Below are 15407 nucleotides of genomic sequence, written 5' to 3'. Positions count from 1 at the left end.
TAGGGCTAGCTAACTAGCCACGAAGAATTGGTAGCTAGCTACCAACTAAACATTTTCCCCTGTTTAACTAGCTGGCTAGATAGAGTACTACGATTCACATATTTCTAGCTGATAATTATTAGGTAAAACGTTTGCTTTATTTCTATATTGTTTCGTCTATTGTTGCCATTGTCCTGGCTGGAAAAAGGTTCAGTGAATGGGGAGATGCAGCGTGAGGTAATACAGTAGGGGGAGTGCTTCTCAAATGTAATGTTTTATGCGTTCTCCACACTCTCTTCCTCACAAGAACGTACTCAAGAGAACATCACTTGGAGCATGAGAGTGTGGAGCACGGTAGTATGCATATTGATATATTTGATGTGTTCGATACCATTCCATTTATTCCATTCCAGCTATTTCTATGAGCCCGTCCTCCTCAAAATTAGGTGCCACCGGCCGCCTGTGGTCTGAAGGGGTGATCTAACGGTTTCTCTCCTCACAGGGAAAACAGTCTGCTCTCTGTCAGAGGGCCAGGGGTATGTATGTGGGTGTGTGGTTTGTAGCAGGAAGCTCCGGTGTGTCTGCCTGCTGGGATTGGTGCGGTTGGATGAGTTAGAGGCGTAGTTCTCTCTCAGTATTTCATGCCCTCATCCCTCCGTCACGTCGTCAGCTGCGTGTCTCCATCGGCATCTGGCTCTGACTTTGGATCTCTCTTTTCTCATCCCATCCCTTCTTTCTTTCTTTTTCTCTGCACTCCTCCCGTCCTTTTGATTTGATAAATAAATTAAAGCTCCACTCGGGGTTTCCTTCCACCTCACCACACACAGCGCTGTGCTCGCTCACTGCTTCCCTTGCCTTCAAAGTTGAAAGAAAAGTGTAAAAAGAAGTTTAGCCGAGAGACATAAACAGAAATGTTCTGTCTCTGTTTTTTTGTTTTGTTTTGTTGTTTTTTATTCAGTAGGGGGCAAGCATTTCTTATTTTCCCTTTTTAAGTATGCATTCATTAAAAGTTTTTTTGGATTTATATCATTGATTATTTTAATTACATCCTTTTACTAGTAGCATTTCATTGTTTAACGGAAGAGTTTGTGTCTTTGAAGGGGGGGGGGGGTCTTACACTTCAACACAGCCAGGATGGGTTCTCTTCTCCTTCCTACACAGTTTGAAAGGCCTTGGTCTGGGCAGGGACCATGAGAGTGGGGGGAGTGGGCCCAGACATCTGGTTCCTGGAGTTGATGTTGTATTTGGGGGTGCCGGGGGGCTCAGGGGTCTTGTTGGGGGTTACCACCGTGGTGTAGGCTGGGGGGGACTGGGGGAAGTCAGGGGGCTGTCCGTTCTCCTTCAGGGCAGCAATGGCTGGGAGGCGAGGGCGGTGCCCGCGGGGGGCGGTGTTGTGCACCATGGACTGTGTTGAGGAGGCCCCGGAGCGGGAGCTGCCAGAGCGGGACGAGGACAAGGAGTTGGGCTTCACCAGCTTGGCCTTGGGAGCCTCTGCATCCTCCCTGTATGGAGACATACAGCAAAAACAAATAAGAGCTACTTAGATTCGGCCAGTCGTGACCCCAAGCATGCACACAGAGACAAACATAAACTTTCTGAGGAAATCCAGTGGAGAAAACTGTCTTATACAATCAGGGAAAAGGGTTTGGTGATGCTCCACTGCACTTGCTGCATTATCATCTGGGTCTGACACAGTGTCTAAATAAAAATAGTCTTATTCGTCTTGGTCTAAATTCACCACATTACACCGGCGCCACCGTCACCAACCCCACTTCAGAAAACTACGTCACCTAGCCTGCGAGCTCCATCCCATCCCGCCCGCTCAGTGGCTAAACATGGCATGTAAACAGGAAACACCTCCCCGTAGTCTGCATTATTTACTACACAGTCTTCCCCAGTCAAGCTGCATTATTCATCTGAACACCGGCAAATAAGCAGCTACACAGCCTCCAAGCTGTGACATTTTTTTTCTGCTGTAACTAGCTGTGCTATTAGCAGCCTGGAGGCCCCAGTTTACTGTAGCTCTCACTCTGGGAGTCAAACACGGCCTCTATCCATACCTAGGCCCTGCCGCCTGCTAAGGCCTGCTCTGGAGAGAAGAGAAGCGCTGGGCACGGGAGCAGAGAGGTGTGAAAAGGAGGTTGTCAGAAACCAATCAATACTACGCTTGACAATGAGGGATGTACTACAGACACACACGCATGTGTACATACACACGCACAGAAGTTGGTGCTTTGCTTTAGTACTTTAGTTAGACAGAAAGAGCGAAAGAGGAACAGAATAAGAAGAAAAATAACTGACCTGATCTCGTTGGGAGCCTCCTCTTCCTCATACTTCTTCTTCTCCTTCTTGCGGAAGACGAGCCAGATGATTAGGATGATGAGGAGAACACCAAAGGAAACGCCCACCACGGCACCTGCCAGCACGCCCATCCCTCGAACATCTGTGGATCATCACACATCTGTGACATCAGAAGGGCAGAGAAAAACCACCACAAATGCACCAGCACGTACAGTATCCATACTGTGCTGTGCACACATGCAAATATTGATGCTTCTCACATAAACAATCCCTTTGAAAATAATGGTTTAGTCCCGATAGGTAAATCCTGTGAGTTTGTGGATCAAATATTTTTTGCTGGTGTTGTGTGTATTATGTGTTCAGTCCCCTACAAAGCTATGAATCTAACAAAATGGTATCAAACCATTTATGTTGCTGTGTTAACTTATAAATCATGTCCCCAACAGTTCACCCCTTTGTGACCCTAAAATTCCTGTGCTTTTCTGGAAATCTATTACTATGACATTGAAACATGGCTGTTTGAGCGAAGCTGATGACCAATGTCCACTGTTTTAACGGTACAGTCCCCAGTGTTGGTTCACTGAGGCGGGGTGGGGGGGACGAATTTTCAGGTGCTGTTGGAAACTACAGTCATTCATCACCATCGTAGCACGGTGTGGTGCGGAGCCGGAGAGCAGTTCTCGCTACTCACACTGCATGGTGACCTCGATGATGCAGTTCTCCTCGCCCACGTCATTGCTGGCAGTGCACTTGTAGACACCTGTACTGTCCTTCGTCAGGTTCCGCAGGGTGACGATCTCTGGATTCTTCTGATCTGTAGGAGAGATAGATAGACTGTGATTTAACAACCTGCTCAACCCGGGAAAGCCTAGAGGACTGGGGTCTGTGGTGCAGTTTGTATTTCCACTACAATGGTTTCATGCACTTCTACAGTTAGCGTGACCTTGAAGAGTAATTTGATTAACAGCATGTAGTAAATCCTTGCAGTGATGTACTGTACTTCATATCAAAGTCTACTCAACTCTGATCCACTCCATTCTATGATAATCTAGTAACAGACCAGCAGCAAGAAAAATGCATTATTAGGCTGTATTAAGGTGAAATTGTATTGATGAGTGTTGAGCCTAGTTAGACCTGACTCATGTTTTGGGCTAACCATTCCTGTCTGTAATAGTGTGTCAGCTCTGATGTATCACACGTTGTGGGACAGAGCAGGAGGAGACAAACTCACAAATGTTGATCTTGGCCTCTGAGAGATTGGATGTACTCAGACTCAGCGTGGCTCTGGTGATTGAAGAGCGGGCCCGTAGACACTGGGGGAATTTAGGGGGAGTTTAAAGAGTTTGTCTGAGAGAACGATGGAGCTTTACGGGGTTCAGAGTCGCTTAGTCATCCCGTCACAACAGCCACGTGATATTACCTTTCACCACCACCAATAAATAATGGCCCACAACGATGTGTTTTATCGCCCAATGAAAACTAATTAGACTGTACAGGTGTTGTTTCATGGAGGTAATTAATTTCTAGGCTTTTGGCATGGGCACGTGCCATGGCTATTGCGAATTGAGTGGGGAAAAATGTAATGAAGGTGTGTTGTTGTGGCCTTGAGGGGTAGATGCATCTAGTATAGGGATCATCAACTAGATTCAGCCACGGCACAATTTTTTTTTTAGCGGATGGTCAGGGGGCCGGAACGTAATTACTAATCATTTGTAGAATGCAAAATTGACCACAAGAAGCCCAAACAGATATATAACATAATAATTTCAAACCTTGCTTACATTTGTATACGATCACATATATCTCTCTATTAGGTGTGAGAATACTTTTGGACACATTTTCTAAATAAAATTCACTTGGAGCTGATTTGCTGGTGTTTTTACAGTCTTTTATGTCCCCCAATTTTTTTATTTTTTATTGTTTTATTTATTTTGGCAGGAAACTTGCGGGGCCAAATAAAATCACATGCGGGCCAAAATCAGCCGCCAGTTGGGGAACCCTGGTCTAGGAGGTGGATGAAGAATGGCGGAATTGCCGTTATTAGGAAGTTTTCATGCTACAGTTGAAGTCGGAAGTTTACACACACTTAGGTTGGAGTCATTAAAACTTGTTTTTCAACCACTCCACTATTTTCTTGTTAACAAACTATAGTTTTGGCAAGTCGGTTAGGACATCTACTTTGTGCATGACACAAGTAATTTTTCCAACATTTGTTTACAGACAGATTATTTCACTTATAATTCATTGTATCACAATTCCAGTGGGTCAGAAGTTTACATACACTAAGTTGACTGTGCCTTTAAACAGCTTGGAAAATTCCAGAAAATGATGTCATGGCTTTAGAAGCTTCTGATAGGCTAATTGACATAATTTGAGTCAATTGGAGGTGTACCTGTGGATGTATTTCAAGGCCTACCTTCAAACTCAGTGCCTCTTTGCTTGACATCATGGGAAAATCAAAAGAAATCAGCCAAGACCTTAGGAAAAATATTGTAGACCTCCACAAGTCTGGTTCATCCTTGGGAGCAATTTCCAAATGCCTGAAGGTACCACGTTCATCTGTACAAACAATACTACGCAAGTATAAACACCATGGGACCACGCAGCCGTCATACCGCTGAGGAAGGAGACGCATTCTGTCTCCTAGAGATGAACGTACTTTGGTGCGAAAAGTGCAAATCAATCCCAGAACAACAGCAAACGACCTTGTGAAGATGCTGGAGGAAACAGGTACAAAAGTATCTATATCCACAGTAAAACGAGTCCTATATCGACATAACCTGAAAGGCCACTCAGCAAGGAAGAAGCCACTGCTCCAAAACCGCCATAAAAAGCCAGACTACGGTTTGCAACTGCACATGGGGACAAAGATCATACTTTTTGGAGAAATGTCCTCTGGTCTGATGAAACAAAAATAGAACTGTTTGGCCATAATGACCATCGTTATGTTTGGAGGAAAAAGGGGAAGGCTTACAAGCTGAAGAACACCATCCCAACCATGAAGCACGGGGTGTCAGCATCATGCTGTGGGGGTGCTTTGCTGCAGGAGGGACTGGTGCACTTCACAAAATAGAGGGCATCATGAGGAAGGAAAATTATGTGGATATATTGAAGCAACATCTCAAGACATCAGTCAGGAAGTTAAAGCTTGGTCGCAAATGGGTCTTCCAAATGGACAATGACCCCAAGCATACTTCCAAAGTTGTGGCAAAATGGCTTAAGACAACAAAGTCAAGGTATTGGAGTGGTCATCACAAAGCCCTGACCTCAATCCTATAAGAAAATGTGTGGGCAGAACTGAAAAAGCGTGTGCGAGCAAGAAGGCCTACAAACCTGATTCAGTTACACCAGCTCTGTCAGGAGGAATGGGCCAAAATTCACCTAACTTATTGTGGGAAGCTTGTGGAAGGCTACCCGAAACGTTTGACCCAAGTTAAACAATTTAAAGGCAATGTTACCAAATACTAATTGAGTGTATGTAAACTTCTGACCCACTGGGAATGTGATGAAATAAATCAAAGCTGAAATAAATCATTTTCTCTACTATTATTCTGACATTTCACATTCTTAAAATAAAGTGGTGATCCTAACTGACCTAAAACAGGGAATTTGTACTAGGATTAAATGTCAGGAATTGTGAAAAACTGAATTTAAATGTATTTGGCTAAGGTGTATGTAAACTTCTGACTTCAACTGTATATTGAATCTCCACTACATTTTGGTGTTTGGAGGCAGACTGGAATTTAGGTGTTTGGGGATGAAATTTCTTCTGGGAAATACCATCATCAAAGTAACATATACAGTGCCTTCGGAAAGTATTCAGACCCATTGACTTTTTCCACATTTTGTTACATTACAGCCTTATTCTAAAATGGATGAAATAAAAATAAATCCTCAGCAATCTACACAATACCCCATAATGACAAAGCGAAAACAGGTTTTCAGAAATGTTTGCAAAAAATAATAATAATAATAGCAGAAATACCTTATTTACATAAGTATTCAGACCCTTTGATATGAGACTCGAAATTGAGCTCAGGTGCATCTTGTTTTCATTGATCATCCTTGAGATGTTTCTACAACTTGACTGGAGTCCACCTGTGGAAAACTAAATTGATTGGACATGATTTGGAAAGGCACATGCCTGTCTGTATAAGGTCCCACAGTTGACAGTGCATGTCAGAGAAAAAACAAGGACATGAGGTCGAAGGAATTGTCCATAGAGCTCAGAGACAGGATTTTGTCCAGGCACAGATCTGGGAAAGGGTACGAAAATATTTGTTCAGCATTGAAGGTCCCCAAGAACACGGTGGCCTCCATCATTCTTAAATGGAAGAAGTTTGGAACCACCAAGACTCTTCGTAGAGCTGGCCACCTGGCCAAACTGAGCAATCGGGGGAGAAGGGCCTTGGTCAGGGAGGTGACCAAGAACCCGATGGTCACTCTCACAGTGCTCTAGAGTTCCTCTGTGGAGATGGGAGAACCTTCCAGAAGGACAACCATCTCTGCAGCACTCCACCAATCAAGCCTTTATGGTTGAGTGGCCAGATGGAAGCCACTGAAAATAGATGTGCAGCAACGCTCCCCATCCAACCTGACAGAGCTTGAAAGGATCTGCAGAGAAGAAAGGGAGAAACTCCCCAAATACAGGTGTGCCAAGCTTGTAGCGTCATACCCAAGAGGGCTCGAGGCTGTAATCTCTGCCAAAGGTGCTTCAACAAAGTACTGAGTAAAGGGTCTGAATACTTATGTAAATGTGACATTTCAGTGTTTTATTTTAAATAAATTAGTAAAAATATATAAAAAACGGTTTTTGCTTTGTCATTATGGGGTATTGGGTGTAGATTGATGAGGGGAAAAAACAATTTAATCCATTTTAGAATAAGGCTGTAACTGAACAAAATGAGGAAAAAGTCAAGGGGTCTGAATACTTTCCAAAGGCACTGTTCTATGTAACATCCTCTTTAGGGGACCCGTGCTACACATACACATGGATGAAATGGGGTGCAGCGTGTGTACTTGTGGACAATCTACTTACCTCTCAGTGCCAGTAGGGGGAGTTTCCCAACACTCTTTCCCTTATCCAGCACCCTCTCCCAATTGTATTTGATAGGGTCTGAGCCGTCACTGGATTTGCAGCTCAGTTTAACGTCACTGCCCTCCAACAGCCTGCCGTCCATCCAGCATCGCGGCTTAGAGGGCTTCACTGTAGAAACAACAGAACAGTAGTTATATAACACTACAAATAACACTATTATACAAAAATAACACAGGATGGTACCTACTACGGATAATGATTAATTCATATAATATACTGTTTAGCTCAGAGTATGACATACTGTAGCAGCATGTCTAAACGTGAAATAATAGTAAAAGATTCTTGAGTGTAACAATAGCTTGCTTGTTTCTCATGGAAGTCAATGCTGGGATTAAGAGCAGTATTAAAGGCCCCAGGCCTAGATCAATAAGTGACTGTGAGTTGGTTTTGAAAGCTTGCAGACAGAGACAGGTCAGGAGAGAGTCCTGTGCTCCTAAGTTCCTGTGGCCTGGAGGTCACTAGATGGCCAGCCATGCTCTAAGCTCTGTATGGCTGCTTCACAGCAGCTGCTCCAGTCCTCCCTATATATCTCCCTCCATCCCTCAACCCATCCCTCTATCCCTCAAGCCATTCCTTCATCACTTCCTCCTTCCTTCCATCCATCCATCCTTTCCCTCCATCCCTTCCCTTCCAGTCTAACTGGCCTGGTGAACATGCTGCTCACATGCTCAGTAAGGGATGTAATAACGGGGCTGAGGAGAGTGCTGTGGATTCTGCAGTACATCTCACAGCTCTGTCAGAGCCAGTTAGGCCGCTCTCTCTGCAGCAGGAGCAGCCAGCGCGAGGACACACACACTGACACAGGGGCCCAGCCAGCCGTCAGCTCCTCTGCCAACCCATTATCTTAACGTCGGGACTGCGAAAGAAAAATGCAAATGTTCGTCTCTCAAAATCGAAAGTGTCACTGCAAAGCTGAGGGCAATTTGTAAAAATCTAGGCGCTAACTCAATGAAATGTCTTTATGGAGGAGAGAGAGAAAAAGAGAAAGGATTAAGAGACTGTTCCATTAAAGAACAAATAACCACCGGTTGAACTAATCTCCCATGATGTTTTAATAAATTGCATGGTTTCTGACATTGAGAATGATCTCACTTCCCCCATTGGACTACTAGACGGCTTTGTGGTATTGCTTCTCTCTACTTGCCTGTCTGTCCTTCAAAGCTGTTTGTCTATTCAAAGATATGCAGAGACACATTTACCACAGAGCCAGTTAAAACTAAACCTTTTCAAACAGATCAGCCAAGCCTCTGTGTATTGGGGCAATGAAGAAATTTAACAGAACAGAGAATAAAACAACCATGGGGTCTTTGCCTCTGCTAAAGCAGCCCAACTGGCTTTGTCATCATACTTATGAAAGCTGAATGACGGCTCAGAACTCTGTCTGGTATTTAATAATTAAAAACAGATATAAATCATCATAAAGAGCTTGTCTGCCATATAGTTGATGACAGAAAACACATTTTCATATCATGGTAGCACATTTTATTCCTAATGTTTAAAGGGGTTCACCAATTTTTTACATGTAGCCTTATTTTCACTCTTTCTGTGCTTCTAGTTGATCCCCAAACAGTTTTAATTTGTTTTGTTTTGTTACAGAGATAATTGTTTGTCACAATTTGCTGAGTCATCACTTGCCATAGACTACAATGCATTGTGAAAATGTGTTTAAAACATGTTATAAAATGCTCGAAAACACTCCAAACCACCTCATATTACATCAGAATCTCATTCTGGAGAATGCCTCTGCACTCAATTTGGGATTTTCTTTCCACCATGCCATAAACCCATGTTTGAATGATGCTGTTTACAACAACAACAAAAATATGCAAATATGGATTGATGGGACAGTGGAAAACGTTTTCTAATATGGATTACAGAGGCGTTATCCAGAATGAGATTCTGATGTAATATGAGGTGGTTTGGAGCATTTTATAACATGCTTAGACACATTTTCATAATGCATTGTAGTCTATGGCAAGTGATGTGACAACCAATTTTCTCTGTAACAAAACAAAATATAAAGAAATGGTTTGGGGTCTCAACTACATGCACAGAAAGAGTGAAAATAAGGCCACCTGTAAAAATGGGTGAACTTCCCCATTAACAACTAAATTCTGCATCATCTGTTTCAAGCTGACAAGCGGTCAATCCACGTCAGACATTTTTAGACATAATATATTATTTACGATATGTTACTTCAATATGCCTCAACAACCACACATCTCAGAGACCCTCGCAACAGAGAAACAAGGCCAAACTAAAAATCTAAATCGAATCACTCCGTCTAAATCATATTTAATTATTAGATCAGTCAGCATGAGAGAGGAAATGTGCCGGGCTAATTCCCTATTGATTAGCGTGTGTGAGAGACAGAACTGGAGAGCAGACTCACCCAGCACTATGAGGTTGACCTGGCTCCAGTGGTACTTTCCCCCCGTCTTGACCTTGCAGTAGTACTCTCCAGAGTCGGTCAGCTGTAGGTCACTGAGGAGCAGGGAGGCGTCTCCTTTCAGGTAGTCTCCGGCGAAGGACAGACGACTGGCCTCGCTGGTCACCTCGTTGGTGTACACCTGGCCCCCGAAAAACGTGATGATCTGGGTTGGGGAGAGAGACAATGAGACACACTGAGAGAGCTGTACGCAGAGACATATGTAAAGACATTAGATCTGTATCTGGATTTAGACATGCATGGACACCACTTGCTCATAAAGACACACACACAGTACAGACATGTACCCTCTCTTTGTCTTTTTCTCTCTCTCCCTTGTAAACACACACACACACACACACACACACACACACACACACTACTACAACAACATCAAACACAGCTGTCACAGCAGCCTATTACTCAGGGCAACTGAGAGCCTGCAGATGGGGACTGCTAAACGCTGGTGCCACAGCACATCAGTGCCACAGGAGCTGGGTTTACCTGCTGCGCTCACAGGTGACGACTGGCCATTTACACACACACACACACACACACACACACACACACACACACACACACACACACACACACACACACACACACACACACACACACACACATTCATGTACAACTAACCTTGTGGGGACACAAAGTTCAGTCCCATTCAAAATCCTATTTTCCCTAACCCCTAACCCTAACTCTAACCCTTACCCTAACCCTAACCTTAACCCCAAAACCTAATCTTAACCCTAAATCTAACCCTAGCTCCTAACCCTGAACCTAAACCTAATTCTAACCCTAATACTAATTCTAACCTTAACCCTAAACCCCCTAGAATAGCATTTGACCTTGTGGGGACTAACAAAATGTCCCAAATTGGTCAAATTTTTGTTATTTTACTATTCTTGTGGACACACACACACACACACACACACACACACACACTGAGCCCTGCCACAGGCACTCTGTGATATGACCCTGGCACCTGCGCAATGCGTTTCAAGTTACTGTGCATTTGCCAATGGGCACACTCCTGCTGTGTTCATCCATTTTGGATGTGGAGTGTACAGTATTTGCTGGTGTGTATGTGTTTGTCCTTCTGGCTCTGAACATATGTTTATGAGAGGGGGAAAGAGGGGTCTGGATGATGTGTATTTGAATTGAATACAGCATCCAACACCAGAGTTTTCTCTCATTTCCCCCTGTCTGTGGAAGGCCTCAGTATATGGGCCTATGGGTGGTTAGCACCATTAGCATTAGCATACGCACCCCCAATTTTTTAATTTTTTAATTTTTAGAGTATATTTTTAATTTTCATTTGTTTTATATATATATATATATATAATTATTATCATTATAATTATTTTATTTTTTTGTGGGGGTGGGGGGTGGGGGGGTTGGTAGAAGGATTACTTTTATACTATCCCAGGTATTCCTTAAAGAGGTAGGATTTCAAGTGTCTTATTTTAATTAATGGTACTTTCAATTTTATTTCCCAGTTAAATATTCAATGCAATGTGCCAGCCCCTTCAGAAGTTTCAATGTGTTAGTTGTTTTCCCCTTTCTTCCCTTCTCTCCCTCCTCCCTTCTCTCCCTCCTCTCTTCTCTCCCTCCTCCCTTCTCTCCTGCCTCCCTTCTCTTGTGGAACCAAATCTCTCACTGCTAATCAACAGATCAGTGTGTTAACGAATGACTTCCATTTCCCCCTGTCTGTTGAAGTCCTCAGTATATGGGCCTATGGGTGGTTAGCACCATTAGCATTAGCATACGCATCCCCAGGTTGGCACCAGTGAACCTTGCCCTTGCTCAGGCTTTCTCTCCCCTCTGTGCTCCTGACACATGTAGCCTGTACGCTCAGCAACAGAGGCTAAATGTTGACAAGCTGCTCTTTTCCATTTCAACACGGCCTTCCAGCAAAAATAAAATAATGAGTTATTCATTCCGCCACAAGCACAGTCTCGTTCCTAATCAAATTATCAGACGTTTTACATTTTTCATTTACATTTACGTCATTTAGCAGACGCTCTTATCCAGAGCGACTTACAAATAGGTGCATTCACCTTATGATAGCCAGTGGGACAACCACTTTACAATGTATTTAAAAAAAACATTTTTCTAATTTTTTAATGTTTTAATTTTTAGAGTATATTTTTAATTTTCATTTGTTTTATATATATATATATATAGAAGGATTTATTTTATACTATCCCAGGTATTCCTTAAAGAGGTAGGGTTTCAAGTGTCTTATTTTAATTAATGGTACTTTCAATTTTATCTCCCAGTTAAATATTCAATGCAATGTGCCAGCCCCTTCAGAAGTTTCAATGTGTTAGTTGTTTTCCCCTTTCTTCCCTTCTTTCCCTCCTCCCTTCTTTCCCTCTTCCCTTCTCTCCCTCCTCCCTTCTCTCCCTCCTCTCTTCTCTCCCGCCTCCCTTCTCTCCCTCCTCCCTTCTCTCCCTCCTCCCTTCTCTCCCTCCTCCCTTCTCTCCCGCCTCCCTTCTCTCCCTCCTCCCTTCTCTCCCTCCTCCCTTCTCTCCCGCCTCCCTTCTCTCCCTCCTCCCTTCTCTCCCTCCTCCCTTCTCTCCTGCCTCCCTTCTCTTGTGGAACCAAATCTCTCACTGCTAATCAACAGATCAGTGTGTTAACGAATTACTTCCTAAGAGAGAAGAAATCTCTTTCTTCTGATGAGGCCTGTTGGGATTTCACAGTCTTACTGTTATCAGATGATGCATTTCATTAAGAAAAAACAGGAACAAATCAAAACAGAAACTGATACTCTAACATCTTCTGAGAGCTACAACACAAGTAATTACATTAGGGCTGTTTTTAGACTCGGGTAAATGATTCAAGGTAGGTGATAGGATGGATCCATTTTTATTCTATTAAGAACTGGCAGTATTGATGTGGTCTAATTCAAGTGTCAGGGACTGGAAGGTCTAGGTATTCTATTTTCACAGCTGGTATGGTGTACAGGCATTATTTATTAACTGTGTCTCAGGTGGACTTTCAGCCACAGTAATTTGTTTACTACTGTATCTCTGTCGTTATTGTAACACTTCAGGGAATCTGAAAAAGCCAATGTACAAAACCCTGAGCAGTTTAAATAAATAGAGGCATTAGGAATTGGGAGAGAGTAAGAGTAAACTGTAGGAAGTAGAAAAGGGTTGAGATGGGAAGGAAACAAATTGGAGGAACGTTGTGTTGTATAAGTGTGCCTCTGAAAAAGCCATTAAAATTATATCAGATTGGTTGCAACAAAGAGATTGAGGGGTGGGGGGGGGGAGTGAAAGATGGGAAGAGAGACAATGACAAAGAAAGACAGGAGAGAGAGAGAGAGAGATAGAGAGAGAGAGAGAGAGAGAGAGAGAGAGAGAGAGAGCTCAAAGACATTGCTCCTGCATTTTTAACAAAAAATATAGATTTAGAGTTAGATAAAGTAGGATTTTTTGGCAGGGACATATACAGGATGCTACCCTCCACAACATAACCTTTATTCCAAACCAAAACTCCAAACCTACAACCTGATTTTGGACGGAATTACCTGGAAAGCTTTCTACTACCAAGGATTACTATTCTCAAACTATACAGCAAATGCTCTGGAAAACAAACAGAAACCTGAAAACACCATCCAACCTGGAACTGAGTGAGTAATGTTTAGTATGAAGCTATTTTTCACTTTCAAAAACCAAGAAGAAAAATTCATTACAATGATATATTTTATATTATAAGGACTGAATTCTAAGGCTACCAAGCTTAAGCTTGCTACAAAGAGATACAATTTCAATTAGCACTGACGTGTGAAGTGAGAGGTGTCAAAGCCCTTGAGCCCAACAATGGCAGGAGAGTCGTACAGTCTACCCCAACTAGAGGCCTTAGAAGAGGCCTTAGAAGCACTCCCCACTGTTCAGAGGTCATTAAAATACAGTACCCTCTGAATGTAAAAAACGACAAGACACGAAAAGAGTACAAATTGAAACTTCTTTTGGGGAAGCACGAGACACTTTTTGCTGATTTGTATAAAAATGGGAACATAAGCAACCTTATCTTCCACACAGACCATCCCCTGGCATGGCACAGTGCTATACTAGCACACTACCCCCTCTGTTAAGAGGGGGGGTGTTAGCGACGGGTGGAAACTCAGGATACTGGACAACGAGGACTCTGAGTCGTCTAATATTAATCTCTATAAATCTGGAACCGTTTTGGTTCAAGGCAACACCAAACAGTTCCAGCTGGACTTTCACCTAATCAAAGAAATAGCTCAGCAGGAGAAGCTGTCCCTTGAGAAAGATACCCCTACCCCGAGCGGGTCAGACCAGACCTCTTCATTAAATAACCCCACAGAGCAACCCCAAGCAGAAACTCAACTTCCCAGCACAGAGTACTACTCCCTCATTGAAATGAAGGATAAATTCACCCAGCTGGAGGTAAGGCAGGTGGAGCTGGAACAGCAGGTGAACACACTCCAGTCAGCACAGACCCAGACAACAGTCCAGCACAACAACACCCCCTTAACTAGACCTGGAGAGCTGCAGGTGGAGAGAGACATGTCTGCACTCTGGACTGTGGTGAGACAACATCAACAGGAGAAAGAGCAGGAGCAGGAGAAGAACAGAGCACTAGAGGAGAGGATCAGAGTGCTGGAGGAGAAGGTGAGAACGATGACGGGTGACATTGAACAACCCATTAGAGAACAGCCCACCTCAGATCCTGGCCAAAGTCTCGACACCGCAGCAGAACAGTACACCCTAGACCCTGACCATAGCCTCGACATCACACCCAGACAAACAAATGAAGAACCCCAAGCCCTGGGGACCCCAACCCCTCTGAGCAACCCCCCAGTCAGACACCCTGATAGCCCTCATGACGACCCCCCCCCACACCCACTGAGGACATACACAAGCCACAGATTGTACTCCTTATGGACTCAAACGGGAAATACATACAAGAAAATAAACTTTTTCCAAAACACACAGTGTCTAAACTCTGGTGTCCAAATACCCAGCGCGCCCTAGACCTTCTGTCTAAGGACCGACTAGGATCACCCAGCCACATAATAATACACACAGGCACAAACGACCTGAGAACACAGCAGGAAAGGGTGGCCACATCACTCAAGGGCGTGATAGAAAAAGCTTCTTCTACTTTCCCCAACGCACAAGTGGTTATCTCAACCCTGTTACCACGAAAAGACTTCCACCCTGCTACCATACAGCGGGTAAACGCAAGTATTTCCCGTGACTGTGCATCAAAACCAAATGTCTTCCTGGCCCACCACTCCACCCTGGACGTGAACAGCCTTTACGACCAGGTCCACCTATACAAGGCAGCAGTGCCCACCTTCGCCCGGACCCTAAAGGATATCGCCCTCAACCGCAGACCCAACACCTCACACAGGAGCAACAGATCAACAGACACCCCGCCCAGACCAGCGAGACACTCTCCCAGACCTACGGGACCCCCCCCAGGACCTACACATAGAGGACCCCCGCAAAGGGGACCTACATCCAGACCACAGCACCATCAACCACATCTACACCCCCACCCCAACCAATTAACTCCCCCCCAAGTCAACCATGCCCACACCCCATTTAGGCC

General features: G+C 43.9%; 1 protein-coding gene across 2 annotated transcripts in view; it reads right to left on the bottom strand.

Moving 5' to 3' along the window:
- Positions 1-342: 342 nt before the first annotated feature.
- The window catches only part of LOC121558544 (CXADR-like membrane protein), a 105172-nt gene continuing 90107 nt past the window's right edge, over positions 343-15407 (bottom strand). The window contains exons 3-8 of one of the 2 annotated variants that reach the window (XM_041871925.1): positions 9771-9972; positions 7319-7486; positions 2972-3094; positions 2281-2422; positions 1097-1481; positions 343-834 (exon numbers count right to left, since the gene is read on the bottom strand). In XM_041871925.1, coding sequence (XP_041727859.1) covers positions 1133-1481; positions 2281-2422; positions 2972-3094; positions 7319-7486; positions 9771-9972 — 984 coding nt within the window. In that variant the 3' untranslated portion in view covers positions 343-834; positions 1097-1132. Of the gene's footprint in view, positions 1482-2280; positions 2423-2971; positions 3095-7318; positions 7487-9770; positions 9973-15407 lie in introns of both variants that reach the window. The other variant, XM_041871931.2, reaches the window with a different exon arrangement.

Source organism: Coregonus clupeaformis, chromosome 5 (genome assembly GCF_020615455.1).
Source record: "Coregonus clupeaformis isolate EN_2021a chromosome 5, ASM2061545v1, whole genome shotgun sequence".
NCBI lineage: Eukaryota > Metazoa > Chordata > Actinopteri > Salmoniformes > Salmonidae > Coregonus > Coregonus clupeaformis.
The sequence above is the reverse complement of the archived record's forward strand: the minus strand, read 5'-3'. Positions and strand labels throughout refer to the sequence as shown.